General features: G+C 44.3%; 1 protein-coding gene and 1 long non-coding RNA gene across 6 annotated transcripts in view; both read left to right on the forward strand.

Moving 5' to 3' along the window:
- The first annotated feature begins 10 nt into the window (after window positions 1-10).
- LOC132333340 (uncharacterized) lies at window positions 11-816 on the forward strand. Its single transcript, XR_009488141.1, has 2 exons — window positions 11-541; window positions 636-816. It is a non-coding gene; the product is annotated as an uncharacterized LOC132333340 (long non-coding RNA).
- A 3,160-nt stretch (window positions 817-3,976) lies between these two features.
- LOC132333341 (tropomodulin-2) overlaps window positions 3,977-15,612 on the forward strand; it is a 35,042-nt gene continuing 23,406 nt past the window's right edge. The window contains exons 1-2 of one of the 5 annotated variants that reach the window (XM_059858343.1): window positions 3,977-4,105; window positions 14,475-14,684. In XM_059858343.1, coding sequence (XP_059714326.1) covers window positions 14,559-14,684 — 126 coding nt within the window. In that variant the 5' untranslated portion in view covers window positions 3,977-4,105; window positions 14,475-14,558. Of the gene's footprint in view, window positions 4,106-4,613; window positions 4,667-14,331; window positions 14,685-15,612 lie in introns of those variants that run through there. The other 4 variants (XM_059858344.1, XM_059858346.1, XM_059858345.1 and 1 more) reach the window with 4 other exon arrangements.

Raw genomic sequence — 15,612 nt, forward strand, 5'->3', positions numbered from 1 at the left:
CTCCGGTCCCGGTCTCGGTCCCGGTCCAGGTGCCAGCCTAGACTCCGGCCAGGGAGGTCCTCAAGGCCAGGTTGGAGGGGCTCTGAGCAGGCTGGGCTGTGCAAGGTGCCCCTGTCCGGCAGGGCGCTGGATCGAGGTTCCTTCCGAGGCAGCCCGTGCCCCTGGGGTGTGTGGCGGCCCCTCCGGCCGGGCACACCGCCTGTGTGCTGCCCCCGCGGGGCAAAGCGCCGGGACCGCCCCGCTCATGCGTCCCTTTTCAGCGCTCCAGATCTCTCTTGTAGCTTCTTTCTTCCTTTAGGCCCTTCAGGCTCCTCGTCTTCACCTCTGCCCACGCTTTTGTTTCTTCTCTGTTCAAAACATGCAGCTTCCCCTGTGCGCTGTCAGGCAGAGGCTTCCCGTGCTCTGTCACTCCCTGTCCCGCAAAGGGAGCAAGGACGGGGACGCAGCGGCTGCTCCTGGGAAGCTCCGGGCCAGAGCTCCATCCGCGCTTCTGTTTTCACGGGGCAGGCAGAATCCAAGCACCGAGGCGCCCTGTGTGCTGGTGTGTGCTTAATCATCAGGATTTTGAGGATGTTTCAGCTACCTACTAAGCACCACGTGTTAGTAAACAATATTCTGTATACAATTTTTTAAAGGTTTATAATGTGACTAGAAGACCTGGACAGCAGTGGAAGTTCCACTGGTGCTGAAACAATGCACATGCACAGCAAGAGCAGATGCAGCACAGGGCTCCTCACTGCTGGTCACTGAGCTGAGCACAGCAGGAAAAAAAACCTCCAACATAATCCTACACTGATTAAAACATACTCTTACTTACTCTCTGCAGTGCTGATGTGGTAAAAATGAAGAATATTGGTTCAAAGTATGTGGCTTGAGACAGAAATATCTTCCTGCCTAGGGAATTCACATGGGATGTAGACAGGAAGGACATTGTCAGTAAAGTAGATGATAACAAAAACTGATGCCTGACCCTCTATTCTATATATCTTTTTTTTTTTTTAATGAGTCAGATTAAAACAAATAATGTGTGAGGAATCATACTTCTTCCAGCAGCAGCAAAGAGGGACATGGTTCTGTGTCTCACCTTCCACACCCACAAAATGAAAATTGTGGTTCAATTGGGTATCTGCTGCAAATTAACTGGTACACATAAGATATTTAATATTACTGTTGCTGCCATAGCAAATGCAGTGTCTAAATTGAAATGCATTTATTCAGGATTTATTGTGCTAAGGATGTAGAAGAGTTCACAGGAAGCAAGTTTGGATGAAATAACAGAGGACTTGACCATAGGGTTATTTAGTGTTTTACTGTACCTCACCTTATAAAACTGTCCAAGAAAATCCTATTATCTTTTAAAGCAATGCAAATAAAAAATTTCCAATCCAAATATAGGTGGGGATTGACCAGCTGAAATGCCGCTGGCCAACATTTTAAGGCTTGAACCATCAAGATCTTATGAATAAAGCCTGCTTGCATAGATTAGTTTTCTTTCAAGGCCATTTCAGAAGTATCTCCCCAATTCAGTAATTTTACATGTGGGCAAGAGTCAATTATTTTCTCTACCCTAGGTATAAAATTTTCTGATCAGGAATTGAACCAGGGGGTTTTATTTACAGGTCACTGAATTTGATCAATATCTGGTCTTTAAGGGAAGAGATCAAAACATGCACCACCCAGTAATCAAGTCCAGATGTTGTCTAGAAGACAAGCTCCAGTTCTAGCAGGAATTAATTAAGCAAAGTCTTACAAGCTGTGTCATAAGGAAACCAGATGAAAACAACAGCCCCTGTGGCTTTTTATTTTAAAAATGCAACAGACATTTTAAAACAACTGACCACATTTTGGCTACAGTTTAGCAAAATAAAACTTGCTTTTGGGTGCCCCAGTTAATGATTTACTGGTACAACCTGCGGGCAGTAAGCCCAGTTTAGACAGAGTTGAAAAAATGCCAAACATCCATGCTGCATTCACCACAGAGCCTCTGAAACAAACTGTCACTGGGTGTAGGGAAGGCTGAGCCAGGAAATGCATTGTTTTGGGATCCACAGGATCCCAGCTCTCAAAAGCATCCCCCAGAGTGGAGTAAATTTTTTTCTAGAGTAGTTGTCCCCTTTTATGTTATATCCTTAGAGTGTTTACTCTGCCACTGCACTTCTTTCAACAGGTCAAATACATAAAAATAAAATTAAGAGGTTAGGTGGGCAAAATGTCATGCAAAGGTTCTTCCAGGGAAAAAAGGACTGCTCTGGAGCCTTACCCTGCCTTCCCAGACTGCCAGCCTGGGAAATCCCACCCATGGGAAATATGGTCAGTGCAGGTGGCCACAGTCATTTGGTGTAAATGTATCACAGCAGGCATAGCCCATAAATGGGATCTCCTGCAGCCCAGACATGGGATAGAGCTCAGATTCATGAATTGTATCAAATACATTTGTCTTCTAATGTTGCAGTTTGGGAAGAATGAAAGATCATCTAGTACATCTGCATTTAATCTATTTAACGTGTATGGTTTTGTTGGTATGCCTCGTAAATACAGGTGACCTGCACCTTTTCTAAACAGAAACTGATCATATTTCTAATTTCTTGATTGCAAATTCCATGCATGAAGTATAAGGAAGAAAGAAACATGAAACCACAGCCAAGAAGAGCAGAATCTTGACTTCAGCCAAACTCTATACTCCTTGCAGAGGATTGTTACATTTTTAAGAGAAAGTGATATGGAATGAATTTGTCATCAGATGTAAAGCATGCAGATGGGAAAGTCAGCATGGGAGGATTTATTTTCCTTCATATCAACTTAGTAAATACATTTTAAGGCATGACAGGAAAATCTGAGTGAAAAAACTTGTAGGAGTTTATCAAAAAGCAAACACCCTAATGTTAACTTTCACTCTGTGTAGATAGCATACATTTCCCTTTCCCAGTATTTGTATAATTATGAGTGACTCATTCAAGCCCTGATCCTACAGACCAAGATTAAATCCCAAAAGAGGTTTTGATCTGCGACAATAATTAAATCCACATTTCTGTCTCATGGCTGAATGAGACCCATTTGAAGGGAAGCTTCAACCCCACCACCAAACCAACAAATTGCTCTTCAGCCTGAACCACCAAGTTACAGAGCAGAAGATTTCAAAGCAATTAGGTTCACCTTCCCTGATGCTTCTGGGGCTGAACAAACAAAACCCTGCCTTGAAGCATTCATTTCTTTGAATGCTTCAAGGCAGGGAAGGAAAGGGAAAGACTGCAGAATTAATGGATCTGATTATTTCCCATTTTTGTTGATCTGATAACATTTTAGATGTTTGGCAAAAAAGCTGTTAACTTATGGCTGGATATCCCATTTTACAAGAAGTTCAAGGCATGGAGGTTCCAAGCAGGTAACTGCAGCTTTGGAGGATTTTTCTACACTCTGCACATTATTGTGGATACAGGTGTTTTCTTTAGCAGCAGTGGCAAAATTCTTCAGCCCCTCATATTAGCCTGAGTTTTCTGCTCTAAGTCTTGCTACAGACACCTGAGGTTTTTGGCAGGGTTTGGCATTTCCTAGTTGTACTTTTTTGCCATAGAAAAATTCAACTCTAGTGCAGCATCTGCTTCTTAACAAGGCAATGTCTTCTTTTCCTGCCAATGTGAAATAAAACTTAAAGACATCCCAATCATCAGAACAGCTTTTCTGCTGCTTGTGACTCATCACTTGGTGCTCAGAACCAAGGGTCTCTGTTCAAGTAAATCACAACACCCAGTGAAAGCATTCTGATAAATTAATTTATGGACATGCTTAATTAAAAGGGGTTATTTATTATAATATTACATATAATTTCAACCAATGGTTAACCTTACTATAAAATAATATAACAAATATAAATTGACTTGCCAACACTAATTAACAGAAGAAAGGAAAAATATCAAAATGGTCTCAGAGGCCAGCACCCTCCTCTCCAAAACTGGCTCCCTGGGGTGACACATCTTGGTTCAGGGTGAGGGCCAGCAGGTTTCTGCTGCAGGACCTGTTTGGCTGGCTCAGTTAGCAGCAGGTGTTGAGAGGAGCAAACCGCGTTCTTTGGGATCAGCTGGCGACACGCGTGCCCAGAGCTGACCGGGTACCAGATGCAGGGCGTGCGGGCAGAGCTGTGCTTGGGGCGGGGACGGTGGCCGCGGCTGGCAGAGCACTCAAGGCACAGCGCAGTCTGTTTTCGTGAGCCACGCGGGTGACGGGGAAGGCTCAGGCTGCATCGTGCCAAGCCAAAGGCGACAGGGACTATGTGGGTTAGGCGGGACCTCACCTGAAGGCTGGGGGCGGACAGAAGAAGAGAGGGCTGACGGCGGCAGGGGAAGGGAGGGTGGCCTGGCCGGGGGCAGGAGGGCCGCTGCTGCGGGAGCTGCTGCAGCTGGAGCCGCTGCTGCCGGGCCGGTGCCGGTGCCGGTGCCGGTGCCGGTGTGGGTGCCGGTGCCCGCGGCGGGCGCTGGCGGCCGCCGGACTACGAGTCCCAGCGTGCCCGGCAGGGCCGGGGCCGCGCTGCGCAGCCGCCGCGCCGGGCACCCACCTGCAGCCGCCGGCGCCGGGCTCGGGGCGCGGAGGGGCGCGCAGGCGGCGGGCGGCGCCGGCTCGGGGCGCGGAGCGGCGCGCAGGCGGCGGCGGCCAGGCCCGGCCCCGCGGCGGGGTAAGGCGGCGGCCGGGCCGGGCGGGACACGGGGCAGCATCCCCCGCGGGGGCTCCGCGGCGCTCCGCGCACTGCGGAGCGGGCGCTGCCGGGGCGCGGCGGGTGCGGCGGAGCATCCCCGGCGCGGGGCGCGGCTGGGGTCGGATCGGGGCCGCTCCGCATCCGCGCCCCGGGATCGCCGCGGGAGCCGTGTGGGACACGGCGGGCTCGGCCCCGCCACGCCCGGGCTCGGCGGCGAACGCAGCGCCTGCCCCGGCGCCTCCGCAGCTCTGACAAGCGAGTGCGCGCCTGGTTATTGCGGAGCGCTCGCATCCTCCGGGTCACGCGTGGGAGGACAGAAATTAGATGGGGCAGTTTAATAAAATACGTAAAGAAGGTGTTTGTGTGCACAATGATGAGCTGCCCCTCCTTGGAGATCTCCTGCCTTTTGTATGTCACGGATACAGCAGGACCGGCGGAGGGGGGTTCTGCTCCGCCGCCGGGCAGCGGGTCAGTGCAAACGAACCAATGCCAGGTTCAGGAAGAGATCTCCGATTTAGAAAATTTAGGAACAAGAGGAGCAATGTGTACCCTCAAAACCTGCACCTTGGCATTAGAGATCGCATACTGTGTGTTCTGTCATCTTCTAATTAAAAATAATCAGGGTGCCCTAGTTAAAGGGGATTTGCTTTGATGGAAACTTCAGGGGAATTTCTTCTGCTAGAGTAAAAATCCACAGTTAATCAATGAGAAGCATGTAAAGATAACTGAGGTCTATAAACACCAAAAAATAAATGACAACTGGTTAGATTACCATAAGCATCCTGAGCTTAGCAGTGACATAAACTTCTGAAAAAAAAATTCTAACATTATTACTAATGAGACAAATTCAAAAATTTATCAATATCAAATATAAATTTAAAAATAATTGGAAGAAGTAATTATATTTTTATACCATGAATGATACACTGTGTAGATCTATGCTTCTGAAAGTGTTTAGTAGAGAAATCTTCATCAAGTTATTGAGTTGCTTATTTAGAGTAAATAAGTTCAGTCTTTCAATTTCTTATCACATGAAAGCTTTACTTTAACTGATTATTCTCAGAAATTGTCTTTGAACTTCCTCTGTTCTGCCCTTCACTCTTGGAGAGAGAAACATGTAATGGCAAAGAAACACCTGGGATCAGCTGGCCTGGTACTGCAGGCATCACATCCTCTAGTTCTTTGTGAGTGATGCAGTTACTGGAAAGCTGAACTCACACTCAGGAGTGCATGGTGGTGTCTCACTCAATTATACTGACAATATCACAGTCCTTTCCATGTTATTCTGCACTCATTTGCTGTCTAACAGCCTGCCTGCCTTTGTGCTGGTGCTCTACACTGGGCACATCTTAACTGGTTTCCACTATGGATATATTTAAATTTTTACCACTGGGTAAGAAAAATGAAGACTTATGTGACTCATTTTAGTGACTTCACCAACCTAAATTCCTAATGTGTCCCTTTTTCCCATTTGTCCAGCTTAGTTGTATGTCTGAGCTTAGCCAGTAGCCTCTCTTATCTTGATAATCTAAATAATTTTGTTCAAAGTGGTGTGCTTTTCTCTCTGTTTGCATACCTTTCCTTCCTTCCTCTAATTAGCTTTATTTCCAGTATTTTACAACTTCTGGCAAGCAATGTTCATGCATTTCTGCTGTTAGTAATCTGCTTTATGGGGGTTTTTTTTGGTAGCATTCCTATATTATTGGACCTCCTAGTTTGATGGCTTCCTGTAATTGAGTGTCCTTTTGACTGGGGCTGAGGTGGCTGTGCAGGGTTTTGCACTGAGAGGCCCTGGTAGCATCCTGTAGCCACAGGTATTTGTACATGGTGGATTCATAGTGGGGTGAGTGCCCAAGTTCTGTTTACTGACCACAGCAGACAAGTGTAGTGGTGGCTTCTGTTTAACAAAGGGCTTTGGCCATCGCTGTTTGGTGCCCCAGAAATCTGTAAAGTTAGTTTTTAAATCCTTCTTTCAAAGAGCAGCTGGGACTGAGTGTCCAGCTGCTATGCTAAAACAGGGAAATCTGAGAACAGTGGTGACAAAAAGGTAGCACTTGGTTTGTTATCTGTTGGCAGCACAGGTGGAACAATGCTGGAGTTTATGTTACCCAGTGTCCTTTTTTCCTATTGATGTTTCCAACATGTGGGAAACAAACACTGTTGTTGTTGTTTCCAGGGTTGGTCTGATGTATTTCATTGTAAAAATAAAAAGTCAATTTCCAGGTAATCCCTTCTCCTGTTTGTTGTTTCAGCTGTCGGGATGTGCACATCCTGCATGGTTTCTGGCTTTGGTTTACAGATAAAATGCAAAAAATGTTGGTAGTTATGATGTCTTTGTACATTGTAAGGAGAAAAAGCAGCTTAGCAAAGATGCAAAAAGAAGTTTGTTTATTTAGAGGGTACCTAGCAGTGGTCATTATTCAGGATCTCAGTTCTGCAGTCATTACTACATGCTCTTACCCAGCCTTTGGGTCTCTCTGCTGTGTTTTCACTTGGCCTATGTTGTTCATTTAAAAGATCCACCTAAATGTACAAGATGTCCATGGAAGAAGGGACCCATAGCCAAAGGAAAAGCTGTCCAGTGCTTGACACTTGGAAGATGGTTCCATTCCTTATCTTGCCACAGACTTCCCATTTCACCTTGCACAGGGCATTTCTTTCTCCTGGCAGGGCAGTGGAGAGGCTCTCGTGTGTCTGATGGTGTTTAGGGCTCCGCAGCAGCTGGCTCCATGTAAATGTGACCAGTCAAGGAGGATCCAGAACCTGGCATTTGGCTTTCCAGGTGTGCCTCTGTGCAAAGCCACAGGTCTTCCTGCCCCGTGTGTGCTTTGCTTTGCATTATGGTGGATGTGCTGATTACAAGGACTGCAGTTCTTCACACAACACAGAAGCTGGGATCCGAACTGGGTGAAAGCACCTCCTTGTAAACATCACAGCTGTTCCTGTAATGTGTATGATCCATGTTCCCCTGGGGACCACAGAGCCATGGGCTGCTGTGTCACAGACAGCTCTGTGGGAGATGTCAGCTCTGGGGCAGTCCTGACCACGGGGTACAGATCTTTACCTGTTCCAGGTAAATCAGCACCTGTTTACTGCAAACCTGCAGATTCTAGTAGTTGTTGAAGGAGGTTAAAATATCATTGGTGCCCCCAGAAGATAATGAGGCCATTTCCCTCTGCTTGCAATCAAATGGGCACTTACCCAAGGGACCATCAGTCAGCCACCCCGGTGCAGCTCAGCAGCAGGGCGTTTCTGTTCACGTCAGAGTGAAGCACACAGATGACAAATGGTGGGTGGAGTGCCACTTCATCGTCTCTCTTGCCTGTATAAAAAGACTCTGTCCTCCAGGACTCTCAGCCCGCACTTCACACCGCCCTCAGTTTCAGACAGTGACTGGTATGTCTTTATCTTAGAGGAGCTAATTAACATTGCACAGCTTTTCAAACCATCACTTAAGTCCCTTAAATGGAAGAACCTTCCAGTTCTACAAAGTTACCAGCTGCAGTGAGCAGAAAGATTGTTTCATTAGTTTGTAATCACAACTAAACTTTACCCCTCTAGAAACACCGCGGCGGTGGGGGGGGGATTGTTCATCTGTTCATCTGCAAGAGACAGGACAGACAAACAGGTCTCTGGTGTTTTCCTGTGCTTGATGCATCACTGAAATGTCAGACCACCATACACAATCCCACCAATGTCTGCAGGCTTAGGTTTGTTCTGTCATCCTCTTCTTGGAGGCAGGAATTGAGTGATTTAAAGGTTGGATTTTCCAAGTAAGATTTAAATCATTATATGGTCACTGTATAATTAGTCATCATATGTTTGTCTGGAAACAATTCTAATGGTTATGATCTGAAAATATCATGATACACAGAAACAAGCTATAAATTCATCAGGCATTGTAAAGAGGCACTTCCTTTCCAGGCTCAATTTCGTGTTTTGAATGGTTATGAGTAATACCACTAATGTTATTTTAGAAACAATCAGAAATTGGTCATTATGTAACATTCTGCCTCAGTGGGAGAAGCATCAATGTTTCATCTTTCTTTAATCACGGGGGAAAAACCTTTCATGTTACCTCAATCAGAGGGAGTGCATCCTTTATATCTTCTATAAATAACAGTCCTTTCATATGGATAATTTTGCAATATCCGTGGTGGTTATTGTTTTGTAAAGGGCATGACTGAAGTCCCATTACAATGAATTAATGTCTCACATTTTATTTGCATGGAAGTTATCAATCCCCATTTAAGCAGCCAACTCTGATATAAACTATAGAGCAGCATAAACATTACCAAGGTTCAGAATGCCACATCCAATTATCAAGTGGAGTTTTTCATCACTGAATGATTATCCTAAAATTTCAGGACTAGTCTAATATTAGGACAACATAATTGTTAATTATTCACTGCTCTCTCTAGAGCACTAAACCAGTTGCTGGGGACATAGCATGAAGTAACCCTACATTAGCTCTGGAGAAAAACAGCATTTTAAATATACAGGGATTTTGAGGGATTCTTTGCTGCAGTAAGACAAAGGATGGCAGCTGGGCTGGGCACAGAAGAGGTTTGGCCACACTCTGACTGTCCCAGAGCCAGCCCTGAGGCAGAGCCAAGTGCAGCTGAGCTCTCCCCCCTGCCAGCCCCAGAGACACACTCTGAAGAACCCAGTTCTACAAGTCCTCTAACAGGTGATTTGGTCTGATCCACCAAGTGATCATGCTGTGTCATGAATGTAAAAGGCTTAGAAAAGGGCACTAGACTGGAGCAGTTCAGTACTCCTTATGTTCTGAAGTGTTTTTTGGGAAACTGACTGAAAAGTTGGGGGATTCTTGAAGAGGAGATACTTTTCTACAGATCTCTCTCCCATTTTCTACCTATGTGAATTTCTTTGCCATTTCTTTGATGCTGTATCTGCATCAGGACCTGTAGCCAATACCATTCACATCATGCACACAAAACCCCAGCTTTGTAATGCTGTGTTCCTGCCACACTTGTGTTCTGTGCTGGCCCTAGTACATTCCCTCTAACTTTTCTGAGGTTCATGAACCTCCTACTGCCAAACATGATCTCCCAGCATACATCCCCCCATATGTTCATGGTTGGAAAGCACGTTGGTACATTTGCCTTTTAAGTATAAAAATTAAAAAAACCCCTTATTATATGTCAGACAAAGGAGTATTTCTGATGTTCCCTGCCTGGCACTGGACTCAGTGTGCTGGTGGGGGCACTCCCTTGCCTGGACAGCATGGGACAATCATCCTCCTTCTACTGAGCATCTGCTTGTGTTGCACAAATACGGCTCTTAATCATAATGGCCCCAATCCTATTTATTTGGTCCAGTATCAATTTAACTTGGGATTAATTCCACCTGGTTTTTATTTTCATGTTTAGCTACATGAGTCTGTTTAAAGTAAGGGAAGATTTTTTTTCACATTTACAGGTCAGTTTTACAACTGTTTTTTAAAACACAAATATCCACCAATGTGGATACAGAGATAGTTTAAAATAGGTCATGCATCAGGATTTCCTTTCTAAAGATCAGTTGCTGTGATTTGCAAAAATGAGAACAATTTCTCAAACCTGATTATAAAAAACCTCTCTTTTTCCAATAAAAATGCAAAGAACTCTATTAATAGATTATTTCCCATTCATAACATCTCTCTATACTTCATAATGCACATTGTCATGCAGCTTCATTCTTAGCTTATACACGCTATCAAACCTGGAAATTCACATCCTCTGTATCACACTCTTCTCCTCTCTGCAGGACCCCAGAGACAGATGTTTCTCTAAGTGTGTAGTCCGTGTTTTAGATAGCAGGAGTGACCTGAAGTGCATTTGTAGCTGCTGGTCCATAGGAGATTCTGCAGTTCAGGTTGTTCCAACACTTCTAAGGGGTCCAAGCAAATGCAAGGGGGGACCCCTGTGACATTCAACATTAATTCAGCAGAGGAGGGATTCACTCGCAGAAAGAAACATCTGTATCAGCAGCAGAAGATTACAACAGTGTTTTGGTATCAGCAGAAACCACAGCTTGGCTCCTCTAGAAAGCCCTTTCAGAAGTGTGTAAGCATAACAAAAAAGTGCTTATGAACATGGCAAGGTGCAGAGGGGCTGTATCACAGCAGGTGTTAACTACACTGAGCAATCATGATTTTATGTAGGCAGACTAATGACACCCTTTTTTTCTTTGAAAACATGTTTTGAATGCTGATGTTGCCAGGAATAGGTGAAAAGCTGCCCTAAATAACACTGTATGTATTTCTTTCTTTAGAGGCAATCAGGAATACAGCTCCAGCAAGAGGTTCTTTGAAGCTCACTGTGGAGCCTCTGTGCACCACAGGGGTTTAAAAGCAGCATGTGGGTAGTAGAAATGCCTCTTCCAGCTCTGCCCCATCCAGAGCAAGCACAGATCTCACCTTTGGGCTTTGCTGTTTAACAGTGGGGCTTAGGCCCAGGAGAAACTGAGATGCTCCATACTGAAACTCAGTGGAGAAAAACAAATGGGATTTGTGCTCCCCCAATCTCTTTCACTCTTCCCAGTAAGTTTGAAGGGAAACTGCTCCAGTGTTATCCATGGTTCCCCATCCTGCTTCCCTCAGTGTCCCTAGTGCAGTGTAACATTCAGGAGTGTGCTGTCTCTAGACTGGACCTGTCCCTTGTGCTGTGTGACACCTGACCTGCTTTTATATGCTCAAAGCAGCAGCAGCAGGGAGCTCTGGGTTAGGACTGCTTTTGTAACTAATGGAAGCTTTCATACAGTAATCATAACAAAGCAAAGCCAATGGAGGGAGTGTGCAAGAAGTAAATAGCTGTGCACACCCAGGCCACAGTAAGGAGCTGCACAGACAGCATGTGGCTCTGTTTACATACACAATACTAACAGTATCAAATCCAATTAGGGAGGTGGAGATCCTTATCATCACATTAGACAGCAGTTTCCAGAGTGTGTGAATCAAGAGTTCAGCATTTCCTTCCCGGTCTGACTGATGCTGAATTGTTGGATTTATCTCCTTCCCTTGATTTGTGATACTGTGACTCTGGTGAAAGGTCAACAGAGACCATAAACCTGGGATGTGAGCAATGGGGGTTTCAGCCCAGCCTGCAGCAGCCTGTGCAGCACAGTGAAAGCTCCAGAAAAGCTTTACTGCTTTCAGGCATTGTGGACAAAGACATTCCCTAAGCTGTGTCTTCTGCTTTTGTTCAGTCACAAAAGAGTAGGATTCTGCTGTGAAAAGGAAAATATTAAGGGAATTTCTGTTGTAAATGTGTGCAGGCAAGAGAAGCACTCAGATTTCAGGCTCTTCCATGCACTATCAATCTAATAAGGGTTGTTCAACACAGTACTTCAGGCTGGTACATCTGTAACATCTGGGTTTAAATTTCTCTTTGGGGTTCCCTGCTGGACATGGTCAAACACCTTCTCTTCTTACTTAAAAGCCAAAATAGTGAGAGTTGTCACCTGTTCAAAGTGTCTCCTGGCACATCTTCCCTGTATGGCTGAGCCCTTGGGCAATGCACAAAGGATTTGGGGGTGTCTGGTGCACACAATCATACTCTGGTTCCCCTGGGTTCAGCTTTGCAGACCTGACAGGAGCTCTCAGATCCATGGCCCTGCTGATCCCAGTGCCACAATTGCTGGCTGTACCCCTGCAGTGCTGTACCTTGGAGGGAGAGGTCTGGTTCCAGGTGTCCTGCTGACCCTCAGCCAGGGAAACTGCTTTTCCTACAATATTCAATTACCCTACCCTTGGGATTACATTTCTGTCTTTTCCAGTGATGTGATTAAACTCTAATAAAATAACCATTTAACTTAAATAGTTTAAAAAGCTGTAATCCCCTCAAAGAAATTTTTTAGCTCAGTTAATGACTGCAAGCTGAAATGAAATGTTTGTAATGAGTTTATCCAAAGGAACTTAGAGAAGGCACCTGATGCCCTAGGGCAGAATGTTGTACTGCAGCTCCATTTGCAGTTTAAACAAATTATAATTTTTAAATAAAATGCTTTCATTATTTAACAAGTAATTTTGATAAAAAATTGCTTGGATTAAACACATATTGAACTAGTCTTCTTAATCACTAAGTACACAAAAACATTGTCTCTTTGGTACTGTTTTTGGTCAAAATATCCCCCACACTCATTGCATGTGATGAAATTTGGGTATTATAAGAAAATTTCACAACTTTTATAACTTTGTTGAACATCAGATGCTGACTACCTCCCTAAAACAAACTCTCAATGTAAGGAATGCTTGAATTCTGTCCTGACATTTGGAATGGCTTGATGATGATGTCATGCTAGGAAAACAGCAGCCACAAACAGAGCAGGAATAGGGGAAAAAAGGAAAGTGTGTAGGCAAAATAATGATTCTTTTGGAACAGTATATTTAAGTTCCCAGTCAAGGCTTAAGGTGCCTTGCACTAGTCACAGAATTCCAGGTATTTCAAATTTGTAAATCCACTGATTATTCCCTTCCCTTTCAATAGGTTGCTGATTTCTAGTATTTTTGATAAATATAAAAATGAAATTAGTTTTAATATTTAAAAATAGTGAAACTCCTAAGTAAGTGAAATATTTTCATTTGGACTTGGAATAAAAGAAAAACAAAAATCAGGCTTCCAGCTCATACAAAAAGCAACAGAACCCACATGGATTTTATCAGCTTATGACAACTAAAAACCTGGCCAGAGGAAATTGGGGTTGGGTTGATACATAAATCAGTGGTAGGTGCCAGTTGGCTGGTTTCCACATCAACCATAACTCTGAAATTTGTGAGTGCAAAAACTGAGCTGTGGAGCTGCACAGGTAACTGTGTCATTGGGAGAGTGCTGCTGTGGGAGCTGGGCACACTGGGAGGGCCTGGAGCACCCTGAGAGTCCCCAGTTAATGCTGTTTCTGATCATAAGGGAATTCTCTTTCACTCTGTCCCTTTACAGGCTGGTTCTGGTTCTAGAATTTGTTCTGGACAAGAAAAAAAAGAGCAAGTGAAGACAGAGAGTCCTTTGTCATATTGTCATATGACAGATAATATGACAATGGCTGTTGTGGACATGCAAATGAGATCTTCTTGTTCCCAGTCAGTTGGGATCATCTAACAAGGAATCATATTCAAATTTTAAAACTAAAAGAGTTTGTTAAATACTAGCTTCATATTTTTTTCATGTTTTTTCAAGTTTTGAACTTCTGCAGGTCTCCCATGTAACAGACTGAATTACAGATAGTGTTTTGAGCTATAACTAGCATCTCCTCACTCCAAGAATTTTGATTATATGTGCTATCATTTGTACCTGAAGTCAGACTAACTACCAGTGTACCTGACAGATGCTTAGGGAACCAGAATGTGCCAAAAAGTCAGCCAGGATGATGTGGGTTAGCTTTCAGCCACCAGCAAAGCTGGGATAAGATAGAATACCTCAAGGCATAACATTTTGGTTTTTGTTTGTCAGAGTTGGACTGGCGTCTGTGACTCTACCACTTTGCTTCTGGCCAAAAGAGCAAACAGATACTGTTTCCAAGCAAATGAAATAAACCAGCTATATTTCTGTGAAAAAGGAAGAGTTGCTAATATTTTCCTTATCTGTGTCTCAAAGCTGCTGTTTGCTCTGCCCCCAGGCTACTGAACCCTCCTTGCTGTTCCTTGGCTGCTGCTGCCCAGGACGTCCCACACCCCCTGAGCTGTGCCAGGACATGCTGCTGCTTTGTTTGCATTAATAAGTGTCACTGTGACCCTCAGCTTTCCAGGACTCTCAGCTCAGTGGAGATGCTCACAATGCTTTATTGTTAGCAGTGAGTGTGGCTGGAGGAGCTGGGCACCCCTGGATGGTTGGAGCCCTGAGCAGCAGCAGAGCAGAGCAGCACAGCAGGAGCCATGTCTCTGCCCTTCCGGAAGGAGCTGGAGAAGTACAAGAACATCAACGAAGATGAAATACTCAGCAAGCTCTCAGAGGATGAACTGAAGCAGCTGGAACATGTTCTTGATGACCTCGATCCTGAGGTGAGTGATGAGAATTGCAGCACTGCCTGTTAGAAATGCCACACACTGCAGTGGTTTTTAGTTCGATTCTGTTGCAGCAGGGACAGTGTACCCTGAAGAATGAGCAGCTCAGCTACAGACATTTTGGTTGTATTCCTGCTGTGATGTGCTACTTCTGTAAAAGTCACTGTGCTCTTGGTCTGTTTAGACATGAGCTTGTCTGCAATCTAAATCTTTAATCATGTTGGCACACTGCACCACAATGAGAAGCTTTTTGTGGCTGCTATTTCTGAGCACAGCAATAAACAAACACAACCTGTGTTTAGGGAGATCAGGACTTTTGAACTTCTGAAATCTGTTGTTCAGCACATATGTTTTTAGCTAAGAGAACGTGTTTGGGCATGATCAAGAAAAACAGGATACAGCTAAAACTGTCATTTTCCAGAGAGTAAGAATGATTGGGATTTTATATATATATATAAATATATATACACCCCCCAATTTTATATATATGTGTGTGTGTGTGTGTGTATGTATATCTAATTATTATATATATATATAATAATTGAGAAATTCTCACAAAGAATTTAAAGATCTCTGGTCTGAGAACCACTTGATCCCACAATAACGAGGTTACAGTCACAAGTGTGCAGGGAATAGTGACTGTGCCTACCCAAAAATACTCAAACTGATTTAGGAGCTTTAAAGCTGGCAGGTAAAATGGCAGATAAAATGTTCTGTCTGGAGGCAAAATGAATTTGGAGAAACACATTAGATTTATAGCTTCTAGTTCTATAGCACCAGTTTGTCTGGAAATTAAGGGGAACTTTAGTGTTCTCTCCCACCATGTTGCCACTTCCCACACTACTACCCCTTCTACATTTTCTGGTATTTTCAAGTATCTGGCATCTCAAATGAAGACACAGAAAACCATTAAAAAAGCAGCACA

Source organism: Haemorhous mexicanus, chromosome 13, assembly GCF_027477595.1.
Source record: "Haemorhous mexicanus isolate bHaeMex1 chromosome 13, bHaeMex1.pri, whole genome shotgun sequence".
In the NCBI taxonomy this organism is placed as follows: Eukaryota; Metazoa; Chordata; class Aves; order Passeriformes; family Fringillidae; genus Haemorhous; species Haemorhous mexicanus.